The sequence below is a fragment of the Schistocerca cancellata genome, chromosome 1 (genome assembly GCF_023864275.1).
Source record: "Schistocerca cancellata isolate TAMUIC-IGC-003103 chromosome 1, iqSchCanc2.1, whole genome shotgun sequence".
Classification (NCBI taxonomy): Eukaryota; Metazoa; Arthropoda; class Insecta; order Orthoptera; family Acrididae; genus Schistocerca; species Schistocerca cancellata.
Window position 1 is genome coordinate 641,556,505 of NC_064626.1, and position 18,113 is coordinate 641,574,617.

The 18,113-nt window shown below is 40.8% G+C and overlaps 1 protein-coding gene across 2 annotated transcripts in view; it reads left to right on the forward strand.

The window, feature by feature from the left end:
• LOC126183320 (toll-like receptor 2) overlaps positions 1–13,232 on the forward strand; it is a 132,169-nt gene extending 118,937 nt beyond the window's left edge. For both annotated transcript variants that reach the window (XM_049925181.1, XM_049925190.1), the window contains one exon: positions 11,379–13,232. In XM_049925181.1, coding sequence (XP_049781138.1) covers positions 11,379–11,687 — 309 coding nt within the window. In that variant the 3' untranslated portion in view covers positions 11,688–13,232. The remainder of the gene's footprint in view (positions 1–11,378) is intronic.
• Positions 13,233–18,113: the final 4,881 nt, after the last annotated feature.

The window sequence follows — 18,113 nt, forward strand, 5'->3', positions numbered from 1 at the left end:
AGCACTTCATCCAACCTCCTCCTCCTTCCTTCTTCGTCTCACCTTCCCCCCCCCCCCCCCTCGTCCCGGTATTTTTACTGAGTTGATACTTACGGATCCACCTGCCTTTAGTTTTTAAAGATTTTAATAGTATCCCACATTCCGCCACTTGTGTCTTTTGACAGTATCCAATTTATATTTTCTATTTGCAAGTATTTGACTTTGCAGCCTCGTGTGCGTCCGATCACTTGTATTTTTCTCACATTCAAGTGGCCGCCAACGCTTGCACCACATGTCTAAGTACCCATCATATGTTCCACTTTAGTTTGCGGTCAGTCGTGGCACTGCCTTGTGCTCAACTCATTTGATCCACCAGTACATTGTATGATTTTCTCCGCGTTTTTTCTGGTTTCTTCTGTCCCCCGCCCCCCCCCCCAATCGCACATGCTTTAGCGGTTTATTTATATTCCTTTTTATATCCGGCTATTGGCCTCTCATCGACATTAGTTCGTCGTGGGCCCCGACATGATTTTTGAACTGAAGTGAAAGTATACAATTTTGGAGAGAGTTTAATACTAGTTGTACTCCAGTCATCGTCACATTTTACGTCGCCTGCATTCAGCCACTTTTGGCAATGATCTGACATTCCTTTTATATAAGGTTGTCACGTCCTTTTATTGTTTCACGGTTTCTTCGTATTCACGACTTCACCTGACGATGAAACTAAGGTTACGAAACCAGTCGCACTTTTTAACTAAAGTAACCATACTGCTGCAGCGGTGTTTTCTGTTCAGCATGAAGTTTTTAGCTGTGGATATCGATTGAATAAGCTTTTGTGTTAAAGAATGACTGGGAAAAGTTTACTCAGGATATGCTAGATGACGGTGAGTCTGGCTTTAGAAAAGGTAAAGGCACCAGAGAGACAGCTCTGACATTACAGTTGATGCTGGAAGGCAGACTTAGGAGAAATCAAGAGACGTTTATAGGATTTGTCGAGCTATAAAAAGCGTACAATGGTACAAGAACTAATTGCTTTGTCAAAAAGCATGTAAGACAGGGTTGTAGTCTTTCGCCTATATTACTCAATGTGTACATCGAAAAAGCAACTGCGAGTATAGAGGAAATGTTCAGGAGTCGGATTAAATATCAGGGTGAAAGGGTAATTCTAAGATATGCTGACGAAAGTGGATAGGAATTGCAAGTCCTGTTGCATTGAATGAACGGTTCAATAAGTTCAGAGTATGCATTGAGACTAAACGGAAGAAAGATAACAGTAATGAGGAGTAGCAGAAACCAGGTTAGCGATAAACTTAACATCAAATTTAGTGACCATGAAGTAAACGTAGTTAAGGGACATTGCGATCTCAGAAGAAACTTACACTTCTCAGATGAAGCAGGATATAAAACGCAGACTAGCACAGGCAAAAATCTGACATTCCTTGCAAATATAAGTCTACTACTATCAGAAATTGATGTGAATTTGAGGAAGCTTCCCCACATAACTTTGTGTGGCAGTAAAACAGGGAATGTGGAAAAAAACGGAAAAAGAAGCGTTTGAGATATGGTGCTACAAGAAGAATCTGAAAATTAAGTAGACTGATGAGGAATGAGGAAGGTCTCCACAGAATCGGCGAACAGAGAAATATATTGAAAACACGCTCAACAAGAAGAGGTGCTACAGGGAGTTGGGGAGAATAAATAATTGAGGACTTTAAGATGCATGTGCCCGAGCGGTTCTAGGCGCTTCAGTCCGGAACCGAGCTGCTACTACGGTCGCAGGATCGAATCCTGCCTGCGGCATGGATGTGTGTGATATCCTTAGGTTAGTTAAGTTTAAGTAGTTCTGATGACCTCAGATATTAAGTACCATAGTGCTTGGAGCCATTTGAATTTGAACATAAGATGCAAGTAGTGCACTGATACGAGATTGTGGACACTAGAGAGGTATTTGTAACACGCCGCATCCGACCAGTCACAAGACGATTGAAGAAAAAAACAAAATTGGCTGTGTGCGGGTAGGAGTCACGCTCTGAGGGCCCCGTACAAACTTATTTCTTTATATAGACAGTTCAACCATCCAGGAATCGAGAATCAGGGCGAATTTTGCCTGTTATCGACATTGATACTGGCAAGATATCGGTATCGGTCCCGGGAATTCAAAGAGTTTTGAGAATATTTTAAGTGTGAAATCGAACAAAAAATGATACAATAAATTTTTTGTGATGTAACTTCAAATTAACAATTCTCGGATTTTTTTCCTTCCTTTTACCGTTAAACTTTGTTTCTTGCGAAACTTCATGACTCTAGGTCAAAGTTAAGTGCCCTATAGGTTTTAATGAGTGAGATTTCGAGCATCAAAATGTTTGCCACGAATTACCGTATATATGGATTGCATTGACTTAGAAGCATCAAATTTTTACAGCGCCTAGGGACCATAGACTTTAGTAAGTGATATAAATTTCATCTCGATAACTCTACCCGTTCCTGAGAAAAATGGATCTTAACAGACGGAGAGACAGACGGACTACCAATGACGTTTTTTCATTTCTTGTGTGGTATAATTACAGATTAATAATTTTCGAATCTTTTTCCTTTATTTGTATTCTGAAACCGTGCTTCTAGCCACGTTTCGTGATTCTAGGCCAAAAGGAAGTACCCTGTAGATTGAGATGAGTGAGTTTTCGGGAGCCAAACTATGTGACATAAAAGACCGTAACTTTTGATTGCATTGACTTAGAAGCTTACATTTAATACACCGCCAAGATGCCTTAAACCTCAGTATTTGACATAAATTTCAACTTGATAGTGTAAATGTTCCTGCGAAAATGTGGTGTTAAAAGACGGACGCACACTCAGACAGTCGATAACAAAGAAGATTGTTTTTTTTCCTGTGGTATAATTACAATAACAATTTTCACATTTTTCCTTTATTTTTACTGTGCAACCCTGCTTCTTACCAAAATTTGTGATTCTAGGTCAACAAGAAGGATTCTATATGTTTTGATGAGTGAGTTTTCGAGTATCAAAATACACTACTGGCATTAAAATTGCTACACCAAGAAGAAATGCAGCTGATAAACGGGTATTCATTGGACGAATATATTATACTATAACTGACATGTGATTACATGTTCCCGCAATTGGGGTGCATAGAGCCTGAGAAATCAGTACCCAGAACAACCACCTCTGGCCGCAATAACCGCCTTAATCCGCCTGGGTATTGAGTCAATCAGCGCTTGGATGGCGTGTACAGGTACAGCTACCCATGCAGCTTCAACAAGATACCACAGTTCATCAAGAGTAGTGACTGGTATATTGTGACGAACCAGTTGCTCGGCCACCATTGACCAGACGTTTTCGATTGGTGAGAGATCTGGAGAATATGCTGGCCAGGTCAGCAGTCGAACATTTTCTGTATCCAGAAAGGCCCGTACAGGACATGCAACATGCGGTCGTGCATTATCCTGATGAAATGTAGGGTTTCGCAGGGATCGAATGAAGGGTATAGCCACGGATTGTAACCCACCTGAAATGTAACGTCCACTGTTCAAAGTGCCGTCAATGCGAACAAGAGGTGACCCAGACGTGTAACCAATGTCACCCCATACCATCACGCCGGGTGATACGCCAGTATGGCGAATGACGAATACACGCTTCCAATGTGCGTTCACTGTGATGTCACCAAACATGGATGCGACCATTATGATGCTGTAAACAGAACCTGGATTCATCCAAAAAAAAATGACGTTTTGCCATTCGTGCACCCAGGTTCGTCGTTGAGTACACCATCGCAGGCGCTCCTGTCTGTGATGCAGCGTCAAGGGTAACCGCAGCCATGGTCTCCGAGTTGATAGTCCATGCTGCTGCAAACTTCGTCGAACTGTTCGTGCAGATGGTTGTTGCCTTGCAAACGTCCCCATCTGTTGACTCAGGGATCGAGACGTGGCTGCACGATCCGTTATAGCCATGCGGATAAGATGCCTGTCATCTCGACTGCTAAGGATATCAGGCCGTTGTGATCTAGCACGGCGTTCCGTATTACCCTCCTGAACCCACCGCTTCCATATTCTGCTAACAGTCATTAGATCTTGGCCAACGCGAGCAACAATCTCGCGATACGATAAACCGCAATCGCGATAGGCTACAATCCGACCTTTATCAAAGTCGGAAACGTGATGGTACGCATTTCTCCTCCTTACATGAGGCATCAGAACAACGTTTCACCAGGCAACGCCGGTCAACTGCTGTTTGTATATAGGAAATCGCTTGGAAACTTTCCTCATGTCAGCACGTCGTAGGTGTCGCCACCGGCCCCAACCTTGTGTGAATGCTCTGAAAAGCTAACCATTTGCATATCACAGCATCTTCTTCCTGTCGGTTAAATTTCGCGTCTGTAGCACGTCATCTTCGTGGTGTAGCAATTTTAATGGCCAGTAGTGTATATGACAGAAATCTTTTGATTGCATTGGCTTAAAAGCTTCAATTTTTAACACCCCAAGGGATCTTAGACCCTTGTATATTGCATAAATTTCAACTTTCAACAGAGATAAATGTTTTTTAACAAGGGACAGGTAGACAGACAGACAAACAACAAAGTAATCCTATAAAACCGGGATTCTCATTCTGTTTGTTGAGATCTACCGGTCGATCGGCATGGTTTTATGAGTCGACCTGCGAAACTTTTGTCAGAAATATGATTAAACGACCTTTTCACGTAGAATAACAGTTTCTTGAAAATTAGTATTTGAACGGTATTTATTTACGGGAAATCTAACAACACTGCCCCCGCTTCTTTCGTCTCCATCCGCAGTTCATTGGCTTTACCGCTCGCGCCAAGCAACAGTCTTTCACCCTGCATAGTGAGGTTACCACTCGCAAACCGTAACTTGGCAAGCTGCGAGCGAGGAGAGCGCCCAGCGTTTGCTGTGGAATGAGAGGTGCGGTGTGTGGCACGGGGGAGTGGGTGAACAAACTCTGCCTCCAGTGGACAACATGAACCTCTGTTTTCGATCTTCTGCGAGACAACAATGTACACGACGGAGGTAATGATCAGTTACATACTTTGCGCTATTGAAACTGAGATTGCTGTTTGTATTGACAAGTGGCATAACCGCCTCTTCGCATATTTTCGAACCAATAGCACAACAATACCCACCACAGCGACAGAACACCCCAGTGACAGTGCAGTCAACACCGGCGGGTAGTATGTTGTGCAGCTGGCAACGAACATATCCAAATCTCTACGGCGCGGAGTCTACCCGATCGTTGTCGAATGCTACCGATCAGAACTAGGGAGTCCACGCGCCACGTTACAGTTCTCAGTCGGTTAAGGGGGGCTAGGACGTCAATCGGGCCGACTTGGAGCAGGAGAGGCACTACAGGACATTTTATTTTCTACTGTCTACACTTTTACAAATAAATTCATAAAACTTTGTCAGCATGACCAGGAAGGATTCAGGATTCACACTCATAGCAGTGGAAGTGCAAAAACATAACAAAATAGTTTTTTTTAGATATGAAATTTCATCATTTTTTCACTTACTGTTGGCTGCATTTCTTGCTACAGGTACATTTTTCTTCACAAGTAAGAGAGATTCTTTAATGAATTTTGCGCAGCATACAAACCATACTTACAGGTGTATGAAACTCTAGAATTTTCCAAATCTATTGAAAACTGTGGTAAAAATTGAGATAATTAACTACAAAATTTGATTTTTTTCTAAACATAATGTTTAAAAAGTATCAGCTCATTCATTTTTTCATAAATTAAATAGATTCCAGAGTTTCAGACACCTGTAGGTATGGTTTGTATACTGTGCAAAATTCATCGAACAGTCTCTCTTACTATGAAGAAAATTGTACCTATAGCAAGAAATGCAGCCAATAGTAAGTGAAAAAAATGATGAAATTTCACATGTAAAAAAAATTATTTTGTTATGTTTTTGAACTTCCGCTGCAACGAGTGTGAATCATGAATCCTTCCTGGTAATGCTGACAAAGTTTTATGAATGTACTTGCAAAAGTATAGACAGTGGAAATTAAAATGTCCTGTGGTGCCTTTCCTGCTCCAAGTCGGCCCGTTTGACGTGTTTTTGAAAAATGAGTACAGCTAACCACAGAAAAACCTACAACTTCCACGGTGAATGGGAAGAACAGTTTTTTGTTACAGTTCATAAACACAGGGGTGTTTGTTTGACAAGTATTCTAACAAAACAAATACTGAACTCCGTTTTAGAACAGTTCACGAAGGCTTCGAATCGGAACCCGGTGCTGGTAGTGAGTTGAGGAGGAAAAATCTTACTAATGTTAAAAGTAACTTATAATCACAGCAGTTGTTTTTCTGTAATGCCTGTACAGAAAAGTCTGTAGCATTATTTCGTTTATCAGAAGGACTGTCCAAACATGCAAAACTTTTTGACAATGGTACAGTTTAATTTCTTAGATTTCATGTCATCTCGTGGCATCGGGATGTACTGTCTGTGGTTTGCGTCTTCCCAAAACAATACATCGACGTCAGGTGTTTCCTGATGAAGACGCCGAGTTTCGACGTCGACATATTGTGTTGACAAGACGCAGTCCACCAACAGTACAGCCGATTCGACGAGATGACTATGGTACAGTAGTCAAGCAGTTCTTTCTGGCAGCTGGAGACTCATTGTTTCCCACATTTAAAAACAAGTCAGACATAATATCAGCCTTCAGAGTTATGCCTCTTCCAAGACCTACTGTAGCAAGAAAATTGAAATTAATGGCGGAAAATACACAAGGTCAGCTGATAATAGATTTACAGCTCTGTTTCCGTTTCTCATCGCAGTTAGACTAGTCAGTAGATGGGGTCGATTCACCTCTAAATATGATTTTTTTTAAGATTGACATTTTCTGATTGCAGTATAAAAGAAGACTTGCACACAAGTATGATCTCGAAAGACACCTTACAAGAAGAATATTTTTACAATGCATTCCAATTATTTATTTTTGAATGTGTTTCGCCAATTTAGAAACTTGCGCTATTAATACTGATGGAGCGTCTTGCACGGTACGCAAACACAAACGATTTGTTATCTAATGTGCGAACGACTTTGTTAATCATTGTATCGAGCTCCAGCAAGGGCTTTATTGACATATTTTGGAAACAGCACATGTTATGAGTATTGTCACAAAAATTGTGAATTCATTTCTCTCACAGACACTGCAGAGAAGGATGTTTAGAGTGAGTGCTATTAGAAGACTTTGGTAGCCAGGATGAAGACCTGATACTGCACACTAAAGTTCGATGACTAAATAGATGCAAGGCTCTAAACAAACACAGAGAACTTCTGCGATCTTTAAAACCTGTTGTGTCTGAAAGAGAAGAAAATTACAAATAGCTATATGATTTGAGGTGATTGTTGAATCTGGCATTTATAACTGATATGGCAGTTAAACTAAATGAATTAAACAAAGAACTTGAATGGAAAAAAACAAACGGTAAAAACTCATATGCCATCTAGGAATGGTTTCATGAAAAAACTTGACCTTATGACATCATAGTTAAAGAAATTAACTGTGAAACATTTTCCTCAAATACAGTCAGAAGTGTCTAGGGAAAAAACATCATTGGATGAAGAAACTGCAAAAGAAATATATCACCAGCCTAACAGCACTGAAGGCAGAGTTTGAAAACCGATTTTTAGATTTCAAAACAACGGAACCTATTCTAGCTTTTACAGCTCAACGTTTCCAAAAAGTGGATGTGGAAGACATTTCAACGAAAAATGAGTACTCTTTTTCTTGAAGTGAGACTAAACACGAAGCGCAAATAATTCGTCATCTAAATGACATTTCTTTAAAGACAGAAAACAGTGAAGATAACTTGCGTGTTAAAAACTACGCTGTCGTTATTAAAGTGGCTTCGTGTGTTTTATCGGTTTTGGATCAACTTATCTATGTGAGGCAGCGTTTTCAACTATTAACATAGTTAAATCTAAGTGTAGAAATAAACCGACTGATCGTCATCTATCAGGCAGTCTAAGGTTGGCTCTGACGAATTAGGTCTACAATTTGTAGAGTAAATTACCTTTTACGTGTTTTGTGTAATGAAAAACGTTAATTTTGGCTACAGTGTTATTTCATACTTAGACCTTTATGAATTTTTAATTCAATAGATCTCTAACTAGACTAAATTACTTGTAGCAGACCACAGACATGAAAAATTGAGCGCCCCTACTGTAAAGGTTCCGTTTTCACCGACGGAGGCACAGAACCCTAAAAAGAGAGAGAGAGAAGCGCCATTAACAAATACGTTCGAACTAAATCTGTAAGTTTTCTATAAAAATTTATCTATAAATGAAAATATCGAATATTCTTTTTTCAAAATTTTCACCCCATGTAACGTGTGCTTTGGATATCATATTCCACTACTGAGCAGTACAGACTGTTAGTTGAACCCTGCGTTGCGCATGTGGACAGTGTCGTTAAACAAAACTTTAAACTAACTGAAATCCTGAATTTGAAATAATGAAAATAAATATAATTAACTTAGAAAACAAATTAATAGTGTACATAGTAAAAACTACTTAACTGTACCTCATTACTGAAAAACGTAATGAAAGATGCTTAATTCGCAATGTTTGGCCTTAAATATCCACGAAATAAAATACTTCTCAACTCGGTAGAAAATAATTGTTTAGTATTATCTACACTTTTCATTGAAAATTATCTGCTTAATAAGCACAACACCTGAAAATTCTGACTGCATTGTTTCCTCACAAGAACGGAAAGTAAGATTTGCCCTGAAATAAAAGTAATTTACCTCATGCTCAGAAAGTTGTTTTGTTCTAGTGTATCGACATTCTCGAAAGAAAATTGAAATCAGCAAATGCAGCAGCTAAAGAAAAATAATCTTCTCACTACAAATTTTTTTTTTTTACTTATCATACACGATCTATTGCTTCCTGTGGCGTAAGGTGTAATGCGCGCATGGCAAAACATTCAAAACTTTACTAAGAATGATGGATGAGGGTTTTACTTTTAAAAAAATCGTTCTTGAAAAATTAAACTCTAATTATTGTCAAGAAAGAGTGTACAACATAAGAAGACCCTAACATACGTTTAATCTAATTCCGCTACTTGTGACACAATGGTACCAAAGAGATCAAAGTAACACTCATCATAAACATTATTGGTTATCTAAGGCACAAAGATTTCCTTCAATTAAAAGTTCTGACAAACAATTATTTATTTCTTGCGCAGGCGATAGTTATCTTGAAATACTCCTTCAAAAGTCTTCTCCATCCATAGAATCAGTAACACATTTTTACAGATGAGTTTCCATCTTCATAATAAATATTCCAGATAATTTCTTTCGGATTCACGATTATCGATTTTCCTTCCCTAAAAACTCAATTGCACGCTGATCCTCGTCAAATAAGAATGTTCCAGGACTGCACAACTTTCTGTCGACCAAGCGAACAAAAGATAACACAGAGTCAAGGGCCTTCTTCTTTACTTTCTACGGCGAGCTCATACATCTCTGTTTCAGTGCAGTAAAGCTAAATTATTTGCAATGGCTGAAGACATACGAAACTTAACACATTCAATATAGAACCAAACGCTACGTCAGAGATCGTGGTGCTGGCTTGCATTCCGCGTTTTCAATCTAAATGTTGATATTTAAATTTGTGTGTGCTGAGGGTGACAGGTTTTTTTTTAAAAAAAAAAGTAAGGCATCGGTCGGTTTGATGCGGCCAGCCGCGAATTCGTCTCCTGTGCCAACGTCTTCATCTCTGAGTATCACTTACAACCTACGTCCTCAATTATTTGGTGGATGTATTCGAATCTCTGTCTTCCTCTACAGTTTTTGCCCTCTACAGCTCCCTCTACGTCCGATGAAGTCATTCCCTGATGTTTTAACAGATGTCCTATCATCCTATCCCTTCTCCTTGTTAGTGTTTTCCACATAGTCCTTTCCTCTCCGATTCTGCGCAGAACCTCATTATTCATAACTTATCTTTCCATCTTATCTGTAGCACTACATCTCAGATACTTCGAGTCCCTCCTGTTCCGGTTTTACCACAGTCCATGTTTTACTACCATACAACTCTGTGCTCAAAACGTACATTCTCAGAAATTTCTTCCGTAAACTAAGGCTTAAGATTGATACCAGTAGACTTCTCTTGGCTAGGAATGTCGTTCTTGCCAGTGCTACTCTGCTTTTGATGTCCTCCTTGCTCCGTCCGTTATTGGTTATTTTGCTACCTAGCTAGCAGAATTCCTTGACTTCATCTACTTTGTGACTATCAATCCTGATGCTTACTTTCTCGCTGGTCTCATTTCTGCTACTTCTCGTTAGTTTCGTTTTTCTTCGATGTACTCTCCATCCATATTCTGTATTCGTGAGACTGTTCTCGTGTCATTGATATCTTCTCACTTTAAATTTTAATTCCACTCCTGAACCTTTCTTTTATTCCACCGTTGCTCCTTCGATGTACAGATTGAACGGTAGGGGCGAAAGGCTACATACCTGTCTTACACCCTTTTTAATCTGTACACTTAGTTCTTGACCGTACCCTCTTATTATTTTCTCTTGGCTCTTGTACATACTGTATATTACCGTCTCTCCCTATTGCCTACCGCTATCTTTCTAAGAATTTCGAACATCTTACAGCATTTTACATTGTCGAAGGCTTTTCCCAGGTCGGAAAATCCTGTGAACGTGTCTTGATTTTTCTTTACCCTTGCTTCCGTTGTCAGCTTCAACGTGAGAATTGCCTCTCTGGTGCCTTTACCTTTCCTGAAGCCAAATTGACTGTCATCTAAGACATCCTCAATTTTCCTTCATTCTTCTGTACATTATTCTGGCCAAAAACTTGGATGCATTAGCTGTTAAACTGACTTCTGAAATTTTCCCGGCGTATTTCTTCTTCCAGTAATTTTCGGGTTTGCAGCCGGGTCCCATCAACATTTTGCGACGATATTTCGGCGTAGAGACGTCTGGCCATTCGCAGGTGAGTAGACGAAGTCTAGATCTGCTCACCTGAGGATGGCCGGACGTCTCTGGGCCGAAATATCGTGGCGGAATATTGATGGGGTCCTATTGAAAGCACGTAAATTACTGGAAGCTGTTAAACTCTTGTCAGTTCTTACATTCCTCGGAATAGTGTGGATAATATTTCTCCGAAAGTCAAAGAGTATGTCGCAAGACTCATACATTCTACACACCAACGTGTTCGTCGTTTTGTTGCCCCATCCCCCAATGATTTTAGAAATGGTACTCTACCCTGCCTATACGTAAATTCGGTCCTGGCCATGTCCTTTCATTCCAACAGGTAATTCTCTCATGCTGTTTCCGTAAACATATTTCCAAACTAAAACTGATTGCAAAATGTGTTGTCGCCAGCAAAGTGTCCCGTGTGTTACAGTGGTGCCGGTGGGAACTGGAGGTGGCGTCGAACAAGGTGCACCACCTGGTGCTGCTGGAGCTGGAACGGATGAACCGGTCGCGGCTGCCGCGAAACCTGCGCTACCTGATGGACACGCGCACCTACCTGGAGTGGCCGGCGCAGCGGCGTGCGCAGGAGGCAAAGTGGAGGCAGCTGCGGGCCGTGCTCGCCGCCCCGGGCGCACCCACGAGCGCCGCCGCAGACGGCAGCGACGACGCCGATGCCGGGGTGTCCGGTGCAGGCGAACAGCCGCAGCAGAACGGCAGCCTGAAGGAACATCCAGTGTGACGCTGACCCTGCGTGCGGGTTCATCACTTCGGTTTGGACTACGTTTCATTGTTATAATCAGCTCTTACTGTGTAAGTGCTGCCTTAATATCCGTCAATTAGCGTGGTAGAGTGGAAGCTACGGATCGCTACCACTATCGAAAGTTGACGTACTCAGCGGAAGCTGCAGGTGTCATAGATCGCGCAGGATATGGTGGCAGATGCACAATGACCAGTTTTCGTCCAAAGCGCTGGGCTGGGCCGCCCCTCGGAGACCCTGCACCCCATCCTCGCCTCTTTCCCTCCCACGTCCCTCCCGCACTGGTCCTCTTCGGCGCGCCCCCCGCCCATCTCCCCCCCTCTCTTCCCCTCCCTCCCTTCTTTCCTTCTTCCTCATCTCCTTGCGCCTGGCAGATCCTCCGTTTTGATCATCCAGTGTGCCACGTCAGTGTTGTATTTGGTGCTGTTCTCCTGTGCGTCGAGAGGTGTGATTTTAATTGTGTGCTGGCCTTGTACTCAGTGTTACTGTCAGTGATTGTTATGTGGTACGCCATCCGTCGATACTTTTATGCTCCTGTCATACTTCGCCTTATGTTCTTTTAATTGCCGCAGTGTGTGATTTTTTGTTTGGACTACTTTTTTACGGTTTTTATCCCCATTTTACAGTCGCCCCTTTTTGTCTATTGTCTTCCATAATGTTACTCCCTTTTTTTATATCTATGTACAACATGTTTTCTCCTTTGTTATTTTTAAATGACTTCTATTGTATGTGCTATGTCTTTCGGCTGAAGAGCAGCGCATATGCTGCTGCCAGCCCGTCCCGATGGGGGATTGAAATACAATAAAGAAAAAACAAAAAACAAAAAAATCGCTGGGTCGTTTCATTCGTTTGTTCAGAAGAGGACGCCGACGAGCGTTTGCCACCTTTTGGCCGGTCGGCGATGACAGAATCGACGCGAACACACCGCAATCTTTCTCAAACTATTTTACAGAGTGTAGTCGGTAAAAAAATCGTTTTTGTTTTACTTATAGATTTACATGTGCCGTTTATTGTGATGTGCCCATCTGTTTCGTTAATGGCCATAGTTATTGTGATGTTTACGTCAAAGCAAGACACTGCGTGGAATTCGGAGAAGTGTGCAATGAAAAATAGAGATCGCTATGATTTTGAATTTGGTGAATATTACGTAATATGTTGTTGCGTATGAAATTTAGCTAACATATTAAATTTTTCTTTAGACTTGGGTAGAGGTATCTGTGTGACACGAATTTCGTGAAAATTGATCTGATGTAGCACACTCATTTGCGATCACGCCGCGCCAGTGATAAACATTCCTCATATTTCATAAACGGTTTCAGATATAGAAATGAGATTTAGAAAAATGATAGCACGCGAAGCGGACAGTTTTTACCGTATCGTTATTATGTAAAACTTCATTATCTACCGTGTTTTGCCGATAACTACAGACTTTTTCGCTGAAAGAATGTAATTTTAAGAGCCATCTGTCTGTGGTGAAACGAGAAATGCTATGGGTTTTGGAACAACATATCTGAAGACATTACACGTTTTTTTTTTTTGTGCCGAAATACGCTTTTTCATAAGCTACTGACTTTACTTTTCCTCAGTTCCTCACTAAGTAAAGTTAATAAACCACTGCTTCAGAATTCTTTGGCAAATGTGTCTGCACATGTTAGTGAGGTGAGACCTTGTGAACTCCGCTGTGCTTTGGCAAAAGAAGCAAATTTTGACATGGCAACCAGAGAAATGTGTACGTTTTAATCAAAATTCGCCACTCATGACGCTTCTCTGAAAGATAAAAGCCAAGCGAAAATAAATCGCTGCGTTTTCGGCGGAATTTGCTTTTAGATACTAACGAAAGCAGAGAATACAGTAGATATTTTTGGATGATCGTGCAAGCGTGGGTGCGGAGGGTCCCACTTAATATTTACAAAAAATGTGAGCGTAGACTTCAGTTTAGAATCTGAGCGACGCTCCCTCCCTCCCCCCTTCTCCCCCGCCCCCTTACGCTCACCGAACGCTTCCCCAGCCGACTGCGCACCTAGCGGCCACGGCGTTTTGCACGCAGCACTGTATAACTCTGACCGACACGGCATATGAACTCAGCTGTTACTAGTACGAAAAATACGTGTCACGACATTATCTTACTACTGGTTTCTTACTTTTTTAATTATATTGAATAAACTTATTTCAAACTACGTCTCGTTTATATTCATGAATTTCATTACTGCCATTTCTTTCTCGTCTTTGCAAAACAGGTTTCCACCTGTGAAAAGGCGAATCCGCATTCCCAGGTGTGTATTTTTAAAACGAGCACCTACTACTCTACTCCCTATCCTGATCATGCCTAAGGCATCAGCTTCATCTCATATTACAGGCGTTATTCGGCTTTCTCTTTACAATCAGAGTACATCAGGTGAGATGATAGATTAAGTCTAAAAATTATGAGTTTTGAGTTGCAAAAGGCTTCCAACATAAAGAAAGCGAAAGCAAAATTAAATATCTGCCTGTAAAATGTCTGCTGGCGTTGTTTAATGGCTACAGTGACGTACAAGATACGGAAACCTTTTTTAATATTTCTGTCTCATTCCGTAAAATGATATCGACTGCTTAGTCACTCCTCTTTAGTGCACCCTCTTCTTCCTGACGGGACGGATGTCGTAAACAACTTTCCACAAGACACTACACAAGGTTACTGTTGTTTCTTACATAAGTAAAATATTACCTACCGTGCAACACACTTCAAGCTATTTTTTTTTTCCAAATTGTTAGAGTACTTCAGCCAACCCCGATATAGATTTGGCATCACAGGGAATTGTTAATAATAGATGTGAATGAAATATTGACTCGTTTAAAAAAATGCACCGTACTAAATTATGCACTCCAAATGGTACAACACTGACGATAAATGAAGGCAACAGATGATAAATGAATTAATGTCACGTTAATAAATTTTACAGGGCGACGAGTTCAAAACTGAGACACATGATTCGTGGTTCATACACAAATATTCTCTTTCTGAAATGCACATTTATTTTTAGTAGCACATACGTATTGAAGTAATTGTACACCTTTTAGATGCTGTATGAGTATTTTTATAATAAGCTATCGACCCGCCTACGCTTCGCTTGGATAGCACTATCTATGGCTGGGCCATTTGTAGCTATACACAGAAAACTTGCCCATGAATCATTCTCTTAGCGAAAACCATATCAAAATTCCTTCAAATGTTCCTGAGAGTAGAAAACGTGACGGGAGACATTAATTTATAGTGTGGGTAGACTGGGATCAAGCTTGACTGCCCTCTGGAGTGGCAGCGTTTGTTTACTTTACTGCTTTTCCCGCCAGATACCGCCTCCTCTGCAGCTGAGCAGCTGCGAGGTGCGCTCAAAACGTTACACGCTCATCATTACTATAAACAGTAAAATATATACACAAGTCTTCCTGTTGAATCAGCAATTAGTGGGAACTGTGTCTAAACCCCTCCAGTAGTTCCTGGGATTAGCCATAACATACAACTTGAAGAACGCGGTAGAAACTAGTGTGAACAGAACCTGTTCAAGAGCAAAAGAGGCAATACGAAATTATGTTTACAAAAACGTATTTTGAAGAGTCAAAAGCAAATAACTTACGATTTTGTTCTGCTAAGGTATATTACTGTTTTTAGTGTAGAACAAGTTTCAGGCTGACTGGTTGTCGTCAAGAAACAACAGACGAACGAAAGAAAATAGTGTGTAGCAAACAAAACATTAGAAACAAAGATACGATCAACACAATCATAATCATTTGTCATGACATTATGTGAGAAACATCAGGTCGAGCGTTAATATCTCTTGTCATGCCCCATACATTTTAAATTACATTACGATTTACAAGGTAAGTTGTACGTAACATAGTAGATAAGAGAAACACACAACATTAATATATACAATACAGATTGAGTATAGTTTATTTTCAAGTGTGGAATGCTTACGAAAAATGGAAAAGAATGCTTATTGTAATCCGCCTAACACATTTTTAATATTTTTAAAGTAATAATACTTCTTTCATATTGTAGAGAAGAACAGTAGTCCTGGGCTTCTGGTTGCATTGTCCACATCTACTCCACTGCTTTGTGGTCATTAGGGAAGCTATCTATGGTCCACTGTATGACTCACGATGTTTCGAAAAGTAGGACCCAGTAACAAAATGAAGATGTCTCACAAGCTGGTTTTGACTAAACACGTTTTCCCATACGCTGTGATCGCTAATGATGTCTCATCTCACGTGTCCAAAGTTGTGTTCTAGGTTAGAGGGTATCATGCCATACTTACGTTCACAGCGCTAAATACATATAAAGGGTGTCCCAGAACTGTTGCGACAAACTTCGAGGGGTTGTGAAGGGTGTCTTTAGGAACAAATTGAAGGAATGAACTCGTGTCTGAAAGCGTCATATTACGACGCTACGGAGAGTCGAAGTTGCAGGTGCCGGCGCCTCAAATTAGGCAACCCCTTCGGCAGCAAACGAGACTTTGATCGCTGACGGACCGTAGTCGGAACCTCTCGCAATCTTGGCTGTTATTCAGTGATCGCGTCCAATTGCCATGATCACCAGCGGAGAAAATAGAGCTAGCTACAGCGTAGGCAGGCTTTGTCTCCTACGAAAATTATGATGCGAATGGAAGTAATAACAACAAATAATAAATTTAAACGTGATGAACAGTGCGGCAGTTTTTCATGCATCTCACTGTTTATGACGTTATATGTCCTGATCTGTGTGTTGTACAACGATATAATATTGTAGGTACATACAGAAATATATTTTGACACTGTCTGCAAAATTTATTGCGAAAAAAGTTACTAACAAAGAATAAATTAAAACGCCGTGCATGATGAGGTATTTTTTCGCGGATTTCGTATGACGTCACATCTCCTCAACTACGCGTATTACAATGATATAATTTTGCACTTAGATTCACTGGTATATGTGCGTACTGTCTGTAATATGTGGCCAGTGGTTGTGGCCAATTGGTTCTAGGCGCTACAGTCTGGAGCCGCGGACCGCTACGGTCGCAGGTTCGAATCCTGCCTCGGGTATGGATGTGTGTGATGTCCTTAAGTTAGTTAGGTCTAAGTAGTTCTAAGTTCTAGGGGACTGATGACCACAGCAGTTAAGTCCCATAGTGCTCAGAACCATTTGATTTTTGTTCAAAAATGGTTCATTTCTGTAATATGTGCCGTGCATATAGTTTGTAATAAAGAATTAATCAATTATAACGCGATGCCTCATACGGTACTTTTACTACAAGAACAGTGGAAAAGTAATAAGTGATGAACACGTTTCATTTCGTTATTTTGTAGGGATTATCAGCGATAAACATTTTTGTCAAGGTCTGAAATTATGCAAGTTGCTAAGCGCTCTCCTTCTCAGTTCCTGGATGAAGAAAGTCTGGGAATCTGCGTCTCATGGGCTACACTTTTCTTTCACCTCTCCCCCCCCCCCTCTTTCCCACACCTTCCGTAGCTAGGTGATTGTTTCCCCCCACAGTGATTGCCACTTGACATTAAGGTGTATGAGTACAAAGTTTGGTTGAAATCGGTCCTGTGGTTAGGAAGGAGATGTGGACAACACACTCACGCATAACATGCATGGATTACTACTAGTCCTCTTTTGGGTTTGGGCGTTGTCTAAAATATAAATCAGATCAACTTACTATTAATAAATACAATAAGAACACTTTACACATTTTTCACACTTTATTTTCGATTTATATTCAGTCATTGAATCACTTTGGCTGCTCACACTCCTCTGTTTGTTTTTATTCACTCACTGCACTACTTTCGGTTCCTCACTTCATCACCGATAAAAAACTGACGTTCGAACCCACGAGGGGTCTTGTTTTATATACCCCTAGCTATGGGTAGCCCCAATAGTGGTGAATTCCAGAAGATACGAAAAAGGCTTTGAATGAACCAGAATGTTCCTGAACATTCCACAACATTCTAGAAGGTTCTGGAATGTTCCATAACGACCTGGAATGTTCCAGAATGTTCCCAAATATTCTGTAATCTTCCCGAATGCTCCAGACCATTCCCGACCTTCCAGAACATCCAAAATCATTGAGGAATATTCCGGGATATTCTGTAATGTTGTGGAATGCTCTCGAATGCTCTTGAATGTTCTGGAATGTTTTCAGATACTATCAAATGTTCTGGAATGTTCTAGAAATTTGTGGAGGGCAAAACGTCTGAGCCCCTATATCTTCAAACGAACGTCCTTCAGGTAAAAACGGTAACCTTCGAGGGACAGAACGCTGTCACACCATAGAACTCCCTTGATCGCAATGGGACTCGTTTCTGAGTTTTTGCGGCACGCACATTGTACACTTATGCATTTGAAAAAAAAAAAATTATTCCAGATGATGACACTGCTGCAGAACTATAAACGTG